At 44.2% G+C, this 9,968-nt stretch overlaps 1 protein-coding gene across 1 annotated transcript in view; it reads left to right on the top strand.

Annotated features, from left to right (window-relative positions):
• The window catches only part of TECPR2 (tectonin beta-propeller repeat containing 2), a 96,483-nt gene that overhangs the window by 40,294 nt on the left and 46,221 nt on the right, over positions 1 to 9,968 (top strand). Inside the window, exons 5-8 of the mRNA XM_012647108.1 lie at positions 2,012 to 2,324; positions 4,470 to 4,602; positions 6,990 to 7,319; positions 8,192 to 9,189. Coding sequence (XP_012502562.1) covers positions 2,012 to 2,324; positions 4,470 to 4,602; positions 6,990 to 7,319; positions 8,192 to 9,189 — 1,774 coding nt within the window. The remainder of the gene's footprint in view (positions 1 to 2,011; positions 2,325 to 4,469; positions 4,603 to 6,989; positions 7,320 to 8,191; positions 9,190 to 9,968) is intronic.

The raw sequence follows: 9,968 nt of genomic DNA, 5'->3' as shown, positions 1-9,968 counted from the left end.
AAAAAAAAAAAAAGGGAAAAAAAAAAAAAGCCAAGGAAAAATCTTAGAAACATAATGTTAAGTGGCAAAAAGCAAGTTGCAAAAGTATGTACAATTAGCATCTTTTTTTAAATAAAAACAAAAGATAAACAATACTAAGTTATATAGTGTTTAGGGATACATAGTGTAATTTAACTGTGCAAAATTCAATCCAATAGTCACATATGGGGCAGGAGGGAACAAGAAATACTAGGAGCAGGAGAAAGCATCAGTAGGGTGCTAGTGCTTTATTTCCTAAGTTGGGGGATGGGTTCCTGGGTGTCTGTTTCATTATTAGGCTTCATAACTACATGTACAGACATATATACACAGTTACATGCTGTATGACCACATACCAGTCAACAGTGGGCCACATATACGACAGTGCCATGAAATCATATGGTTATAGTGAGGCTGAAAAATTCCTTTTGCCTATTGACATCATAGCTATTGTAATGTCCCAGCACCATGCATTACCTTCTCTGTGTTTAAATATATTTAGATACACAAACGCCTCCTCCTGTGTTACAGTTGCGCACAGTATTCAGTACAGCGACATGCTGTACGAGTTTGTAGCCTGGGAGCAGTAGCCATACCATACAGGCCGGGTGTGTAGTAGGCTCTACCATCTAGGTTTGTGTAAGTGCACTCCATGATTTCACAAAAGGAGGAAATGCCTAATGATGCATTTCTCAGAACATATCCTCATTGTTAAGTGAGCCCGACTCTCTGAAACATTCTTTTGCTTGTGTCAGATATTTCATAATTTTTAAAAAGTCAAGCTTGGAAACTGGAAGGGAAATTGGGGCCTTTGATGGTTTTAGAGAAATTCTGAATGGACAACAATATAGACGGGTTGTTGTGACTCTGGACGTGAAGCTCATTCTTTCAGGACACTGGAGTGAGCACAGCAGTCAGAAGGAAGAGAACTTCAGAGCAGGGGGAGGATGGACGGACCTGCATTTATTACCTTCTCCCCAGTTTCCTCTTCTCTAAAATGAGAGTTGTAATATACTCATGCACCTCACAACTGGGATATGTTCTGAGAAAGGCATCGTTGGGTGATTTCATCACTGTGTGAACACCATAGAGCAGTGGTCCCCAACCTTTTTGGAACCAGGGACCAGTTTCATGGAAAAGAAACAATTTTTCCACAGACAGGGCTGGTGGAGGAGGCAGAGCTCAGGCCGTGATACGGTGATGCAAGTGATGGGGAGCAGCTGTAAATACAGATGAAGCTTCACCTGCCCGCCACTCACCTCCTGTGCGCCCCCATCCACTAAGTTTCATGGAGGACAATATTTCCGTCTTCCATGAAAGGAGGTGGGGGCAGTGGAGCTTGTGGGCCCGTCCCTAACAGGCCACGCACCAGTACTGCTCCGCAGCCCCGAAGTTGGAGACCACAGCCATGCATTTGTGCGTTTACACAAACCTAGACGGTAGAGCCTACCACACACCCATTGCTCCCAGGCCAACCTGCACCGCATGTTACTATACTGAATGCTGTAGGCAGTTGTAGTGCAATGGTGAGTATTTCTATTAATGTATCTAAACATAGAAAAGGTACAGTGAAAATGCGGTATTATAAGATTACGGGACTGCCGTGGTATATGCAGTCTGTCCTTAACGGAAACATCGTTATGTGGCACGTGACTGTACTTGCCCCGTGTGCTTGTCATGAGGGTTAACCGGGAGAGTGGAGGTAAAGTGCCACATGCAGCACTTTGCTGCGGGTACTCAGTGAATGGTCCCCATGGAATCGAAGTGTGCGCTCAGTGGGGTGCACACTTGTGAGGGTTAGGAGGGCCTCTGTGGGCACAGTGATGACAGTGTGGTTTAATTACCGAAAAATCAAACACTGGAAAGGAGGAAAAATCAGTTCCTTAGGTTTAGTCAAAAAATTCTTATTGTAGTTAATACCAGAGTTGGCAACTGTATCACTTTAAATCAGTCCTTTTCTGGTCTTTTCTTTCTTTCTTTCTTCTGATTTTAGTACTGGGAAATTTGGTGCTTGTTTTATACCAGGACTCTGTAAGCAAAGCGATCTAACCTTGTACGCATCACGGCCTGGTCTCCGTCTATGGAAGGCTGATGTCCGTGGAACTGTTCAAGCCACATTTATCCTAAAAGATGTTTTTGCCGGAGGAATCAAACCTTTTGAACTATACCCGCGTTTGGAACCCTCAGACAGAGGAGGTTGCAGCTTGCCTGAGAAGCACCTGGGGCTGGTTTCCTGTTTCTTTCAAGAAGGCTGGGTATTGAGTTGGAATGAATATAGCATCTACCTCCTAGACACCGTCAACCAGGTAAGTGAAGGGATTACACCACCCCCTTGGTGTCTGTAGGCTAGAGAGTGTTCATCTACAGACTGTCCTGCCTCAGGGCTCTCAGAATGATGAAAGGAGCAGTTTTGATTGTAACGCTGTACTTTTTCCTTTGGGCCAGTCGAGGAAATCAAATGAAGATTTGGTAATTTTTGTAGATTTGAAAAAATAATTTGGTTTTGTTATTCACAATCCTATCCCCTGCCAAGAAGTTATGTGTTCTTTAGAATCCATTTGGGTCGTGTGTTTTTTGACTATTCCTACCTTTATGGAGCCATTCCTTTTGCCTTTTTTTGTTTCACCTTTACTTGATGACATATCTTGGGCAAGTTTCCAACATCATTAAGTAGGCAACAGTTTCTGCTTAAATCAGGATGATAGCAGATTACCAGTAGAGAAGGATCTAGGAACTTTATTTATTTTTAGGAGACAGGGTCTTGTTATATTGCCCAGGCTGGACTTGAACTCGTGGGCTCAAGGGATCCTCCCACCTCAGCCTCCTAAGCAGCTGGGACTACAGGTGCCACCACTGCACCTAGCTCAGATTTAGGGACTTTATACAAACCTGTTCAGTTTCAGTTTCTCCTTGTCTTAAGAGCAGAGCTTTTGCTCTTTTTAAAATAATCTCCCTGTCTAACCCTCCCCACTCCTCACTGCCAGACTCTGGACCAGCCCTGTCCTGCTTGTGTTCCTCTCTCGAACTCAGCAGGCCTGACAGACACTCTCTTCTTTCATAAGAGAACCTGACTATAGAAAGTAAGCGGTTTTCTTATTTGGTGTGTGTCAGCAGAAAAGAAATTTATATGCATTTCGTTGAAGCCTTCTTAATTATTATTATCAGCCATGCCTAGTAATACTGGTTTGGTAGAAAGAAAAATGACCCGATAGGGCAGAACCAGACTAGAAGAGTCTAGTCTGGTTCTGCCTTTAACTAGGACTCTCTGATCTGCCTGAACTTGGTTTCCTTATCTGTAAAGTAGGGTAAGGGTAGGGGAGAGTATTAGATTAGGGTATCACCAAGTGCCTTTTAGCCCTGAGTTTGTTTCTTTTATAAGGGATATTTTGAAAGACATTTTGTACTCTTTCCCCAGTACAGAGAACTTTTCTTCTTTCCCTGGATACTTTTTGAACTTATGTGTGCTTATTAATTAGTGGTGTCAAGGTACTTTGTAATTGTACATCAGTTCTTTCATCTGAACATTTACTTGATGCTTCACCCAGTAGGTGTAATTAACTTCGTTTTATAGGCAGAGAAGTGGAGACAGAGGGACTGTCCAAGACCAGACATAGCTGACCACCATGAGAGTCTGGACTGCCCTCAGCAGCGTGATTGGCAGCTTTCAGAAACTCATCTCATGTTTCCAGCTGTTCATCAGGGTTTTTTAAAAATTATCAATAAACTTAGATACTCTTTATCGTCTACATTGAACTAGTCTCTTATCTACACTATTGACTGAAAAGCAAGAACTGTCTTTAAGTCAGTGTGGGCTCAGGGTGTCCTGTGTTTTGTTGCCTTTTGCTTTCATATGAGGCTGGGGGATCCTCTCTCCCTTTATTATTCATTCAAAAACAACGAATGGCAGCGCACACCAGTCTCTCCCACAGGAGCGCATATAGCAGGGGAATCTAGACGTGTTCGCACGTCATTCCAGCCTGGGAGTGACGTGCCAAATGGAGGTTTGGATAAAGTGCTGTGAGCTACTGGGGAGCGCTGGGCCATGAGGGTGAGCTTGTCAGGGACTGCTTCTCGAGGAGCTGGCCCCTGGGCCTAGCTGGAACTCCCCAGTGAACAGGTCCAGGAAGGGAATTCAAGCAGAGAGAAAAGCGCATGCCAGACACATGAGTATGGAGGACAGGACCGGGTTTGGCCTGTGTACCTGAAGCAGGGACAAGGACAGGGGTGACGTGGGGCTGCAGATGGCAGAGGTCCCACCTGCCAAGGGGGACTCTCAGACCCCTTCTCATCTGTCAGGTATTATCTAATGTTGGACTGATTTACTCCAAGAATTTTCCAAAAGTTGTTGTAACAAAGTACAATTATCATTTGACTTATTTGGATTCTTGCTCATCTTTTTTATGCTTTGAACTGTTACTATTGTCTGATTTTGTGATTTTATTTTTCGACAGGCCACAATTGCTGGTTTGGAAGGAGCAGGTGATATTGTGTCTGTTTCCTGCACAGAAAATGAAATATTTTTCTTGAAGGGAGATAGGAACATTATAAGAATTTCGAGCAGGCCTGAAGGATTAACGTCAATAGGTTTGTATTCATTTTGTGTGTGATGGGAATATTGCACTCCATTGTATGTAAGTGCAGGTTTTAATTGGTAGAACTTACCATTATTTTGCTAAACTATTGCAACTTTATTTAAACAAGGAGGATTTGGAGGGTTTCTTATGATTCTTACAATAACATTTACAATACATTTTTTTTAGATAAAATTATAATGCACTATTTTATTTTAATTTTTTATTTTTTAATTTTTTTTTTTTACAATACGTTTTTTGAAAATTACTGACTTTAAGGCTTTCATCAGACAGAGTCTCACATTTGGTGGAGTTGCTTTCGTGGGTATGGAAGATGGGGAGGTTGGGAATCAGGAAGGAGAAATCAGAAACTGCTTTACTGATTCCTAATGCTGTGGCTGAGTAAGTGGGACTAATACTCCAAAAGACATAGATTCGCATAAGATTTTAGAAGATTTAAATCTGTCATCTAGGATGCACTTTTTACCTTTAACACAGTTCTTGTAGGACTTTTTTCTCTGTGCTTTTTTTTTTTTTTTTTTTAAGAAATGGGGTCTAGCTAGGCAATGCAGCCAGACCTTGTCTTTAAAAAAAAAAAAATTATCTGGGCATGGTGGAGCATGCCTGTAGTCCCAGCTACTCAGGAGGCTAAGATTGCTTGAGCCCAGGAGTTCAAGGCTGCAGTGGGATATGATTGTGCCACTGCACTCCAGCCTGGGTGACAGAGTGAGACCCCATCTTTAAAAAAGAGAGAGAGAAGTGAGGTCTGACTGTGTCGCCCAAGCTAGTCTTGAACTCCTGGGCTCATGCCATCCTCCCACCTCGGCCTCCTGAGTATCTGGGACTACAGGTGCATGCCACTGTACCCAAGGAGATTCTCTATACTTTTGACTTTTTTTTTGTAATTTGTAGAAACTCAAACTTTAATGAATGGAGAATCTTCCTGGGTATTCTTGTGTAGACGTCCATGGCACTTTATATATCATTGAACTTGTTCCTGACGGTGGTGACAACAGCTGCGCAGGCCCTTCGTCCTTCTCCTCATTGCTGCCATTTATCTCAGGTTATAGAGGGCAAGTTGGGATGCATATTCCAAAATCATGATTTTTATAACAAAAGAATAAGCTCTGACTCTTGAATTTATGAGTGGGGACCCCTAAGGCAATGCGATCGAGAGGCAGCGTGACTCACAGAAAGGAGTGGCTTGGAGCCCTGGCGCTAAGCCCTCGACCACGGCTGTTCTTAGTAGAGCCTCTGCAGGGACGCAGGTGCTCTGCCTCTGCACCGTCTCGTAGGTGGTCACCGTCTACACGTGGCCGGAGTACTTGCGGTGTGGCAAGTGCTACTGAGGAACTGAATTTTAAATTGTCTTTAATTTCAATCAATGTGAATTTAAATAGCTGTGTGTGGTTAGTGGCTGCCAAATTGGACAGCTTAGCTGTAGATGGCCGCTAACTTGTGTGGTCTTCAACAAGTCACTTCAGAACAGAGTTCTGCCCCGCCAGTCCCTGGTGCACACTCTGGTAGCCCACAGTCTGTCCCTCATGAACGACCGCCCTAGAATGTGGGCACACAAGGGCAGGAGTTGCTGTGTCTTATCGACTGCCGTATCCCAGCACCTGGAACTGTGTCTGGTTTACAGTGGATATTCAGTAATGAAAGGACAGCTGAATGGAGCAAAGTCGCTGCAGCCTTGTGCTGAGGGTACTGTAGCTGGAACTGTGCTGGCTGTAGTGATCTCATGGTGTTGTGTTGAGAGAAGGATGAGTCCACTGCAGTGGGAAACTCACCAGCTCTGTATCTTAGGGACAGAGTGCAGGAACTCACGTTCCACAGCCTGATCCTTGCTCCACTCTGCTTGCATTGGTGCTGACTTTGTTAATGTACTTCTCTGTCTTGAGTTTGTTCTAGTGGAAAATTAACCTTTCCCTCCTTGAATATCAAGAAATTTAGCTACAGAAACATATCTGTTTTTCAAATACCTTTTGAGTAATATTAAAGTATATTCAAGGCACAGTCTTAAGTATGAAATATAACTAAACCTGTTTTTTATACACAGGCATCTCTCCTTTATAAAGAATTTGTAAATTAAACTGAGAAATGATGTATTCTTAGTGGTATTCCCTTACTATTGAGTTATTTACATGGGACAGATATGGCAAATTATTTTACTGATTTTGATATATGAACTTTCTGGAGAACAAAAACTATTTATTTGAATATTTTGTACAGGTCTTTTAGTTTTTCAGGTTTCTATGAATTAGAATCGTTCAGCTCTTTAGCAGGCTGGAGCCTCAGTTCCCGCTGTGACAGCTGGTGTTTAGGGCTAGTAAACCTGAGTAAGTGCACAGTGACTTTCTCTTGGATGACCAGTGGTAAAACTGAACTCTTCTTTCTCAGCGAGAGATGGCTTGGAGATGTCAGGATGTTCAAATCAAGTCCACATGCAGCGTGTGGAGAAGCTGCCAGGGGCCACAGTTTCTGAGACAAGGCTCAGAGGCTCTTCCGTGACCAACTCGGTGCCCAGCGAGCCAAGGAGCAGGAGCAGCTCGCTCAACTCCACCGACAGCAGCTCCGGGCTCCTGCTGCCTGGGCTCCAGGCAGCCCCTGAGTCAGGCAAGGGCAGCCAGCCCTCCTTGCAGAGATTCAGCGTCATTAGCTCTGAAGACTTTGATCAGGAGCTTGTTGTGAAACCTATCAAAGTGAAAAAGAAGAAGAAAAAGAAGACAGGTACGCTCTGTAGCTAAGCACATGCTGACTGGTGCAGCTCACTTGGGGGCAGTCTTACCAAGTTCTTTGGGAATGGTGCCTGTCGATGCTGCTTCTTGCTAAATTAGTGCTGGCCCATTGGTTAGAAAGCAGAAAAGGTCTTCAGAAAACAAATGCATTCCTTCCCCAAAGGAGTTGGGGAATGCTGAGAAATATTTCACACATTATCAGAAAATACATACACACACATCTCTGCAAGGCTTAAGCGATGGCAGACCATCCTCCTGTGTACTCACCACACCACTTAAAGGGACTGGGTTTTTTATTTTTCCATATTTAAATTAAAATGTTGGTTTATCTATGCATACCATTTATTAAACCAGAGATTCTGTGAACATAGGTGTAAAGTCATGGAAATAGGAAGACAATTAGAGCTGTTACATAGATGAGTTGAGATCTTTTACATTTAGTGTTGGATATGTTACCAAATATGGTATTCAATATTGAAATGTTTTTAACTTTATACTTTTTGGTGCCTGTTAAGCCTCTCTAGCTAAAGATCACTGCAATATTGGAAGGAAAGTTTTATCAGCTCCCTAAGCATTTTAATAATTTTACAGAATGGGTCTGTAATCCAGCTGGACATCTCACTTCGTTCCCTGGTTTTTCTTAATTAGCATTTCTCAAGTGAGGCTTCAAAGCCCATTGGTGTGTACGATATTTGCATACATATAAACTATCTCTGTGTTGGAATAATTTGCACTTAAGAGGTTTATTCTTCACCCACAAAATATCCTTCATTTAAAATATATTTTTTAAATTTGTTTTTAAATTAATTTCTTACTGTTTATGTACAGTCATATCTTATTTTGAATGTTCTTATTTTAAATTAGAAGGTGGAAGCAGGAGCACCTGTCACAGTTCCCTCGAATCAACTCCCTGCTCCGAGTTTCCTGGTGACAGTCCCCAGTCCTTGAACACAGACCTGCTATCCATGACCTCAAGCGTTCTGGGCAGTAGCATGGACCAGCTGAGCACAGAGTCTCCCGACCAGGAAAGCAACCTCAGTGGCGAGGTGAATGGAGTCTTGCAGGAAAATATTGACCCTGAAACATTTAGTGTCCTGGCGGTACCTGACCCTGCTCCTGACTTACTGGATGAAGAGGATCACGTTAGAATTGAAATTCCACGCTGTAACCACACACATGAGCTGGAGCCGCTCGATGGAATGTTGAGTTTACCCTTGCTCCCTAGGGGAGATGTGGAAGGTAGTGATGTTACAGGACTGGAAGAGGAGCCTTGTCCTTCGGATGACGGACCAAATAGCAACCAGTTACCTTTCCAAGAACAGGACCACTCTGCCCAGGCACACGAGGGGGAGGACTTGGAGCCCAGTGACCCCCAAAACACTTTTTCAGAAGCCCCCCTCCTAGACTCACTCATGGTGCCTTCCAGCCTCAGCTGGGTCCCAGGTCCTGAGCAGAGGCTGCCTGGGACCAGAGCTGACAAAGGCAGCACCGAGGAGCCCAGCCAAGAGCAGGATATCCTAACCGAAGTGGGGGCCCCTGGCCACCTCAGCTCAAACCCCTGGCATACTCTCACTGACAGTGACACGGGTCAGAAAGAAACGTCCACTTCTGAATGTGACTTGGGGAGAGTGGGAGGACAGTTGACTCCAATCTCTGCATTGGCGGCCAGCACCCATGAGCCTTGGCTTGAGCACCCCTCACGGGATCAGGTGTTGACATCCAGTGACGAGGAGGACATCTACGCCCATGGGCTTCCTTCTTCAGCCTCAGAGACGAGTGTGACAGAGCTCGGAGCTAGTCGCTCCCCACAGGACCTGAGCCAGCCAGGTGCAGGTGACACAGGGCTGCTCAAGTCAGATCAGGTATGTGGGCTCAGGCAGTGGGAAATATATCTAAGGCTTCTTTCTAAATTAAGGGAAATCATAGGCAAGACTGATTATTTTCCTTCTTATGGAAAGAAATTACATTCTCACTGCAAAAGCTATAGGCCAAATATATTTTTTTGTGTGTTTGTCTTTTATTTTTAGAGTCAGGGTCTCGTTCTGTTGCCCAGGCTGGAGTACAATGGTGCACTCGTAGCTCACTGCAGCCTTGAATTCCTGGGCTTGAGAAATCCCCCCACCTCAGCCTCCCAAGAAGCTAGGACTATAGGTGCGCACCACCACATCCAGCTAATTTTTTAAAAAATTTTTTGTGGAGACAAGAGTCCACTACCCACTTTACCAACAAAAGCCGCATCTTGCTGTTTGTTCTGACCCCGCAAGTTCAGGCCAGTGTAGGTACTTAGTGCTAGTCATCTTAGGCAAGGGCTGAATTGGCCTGGAGCCGTGTCGGAACATCAGTGGCGGGGGACTGTCCACTGGTGGAGTGGAGAAATCACTGAGCAGTTTGAAGGCAGAGACTCCTGGCTTTCTCCTCAGGTGGACACCTCCAAGGAACTGTGAGCACGAACAGGGCTATTTCCAGAACTGCTGCCTCTGCCACCTCCGAACTACAGCCCCACAGCTCCTCTGGAAGCTATGCAGGAGCCATGTTTGGGGTGTCTAGTCTTCGTTGGGTCACCAGTCCATATCACTAGGAGACAATTATTGACTGTTCCTGGGCATTTTATATTAAAGAAAAATACTTTTTAAAGTACTTA

The sequence above is a fragment of the Propithecus coquereli genome, unplaced genomic scaffold (genome assembly GCF_000956105.1).
Source record: "Propithecus coquereli isolate 6110/MARCELLA unplaced genomic scaffold, Pcoq_1.0 Scaffold256, whole genome shotgun sequence".
Taxonomy (NCBI): Eukaryota; Metazoa; Chordata; class Mammalia; order Primates; family Indriidae; genus Propithecus; species Propithecus coquereli.
The sequence above is the reverse complement of the archived record's forward strand: the minus strand, read 5'-3'. Positions and strand labels throughout refer to the sequence as shown.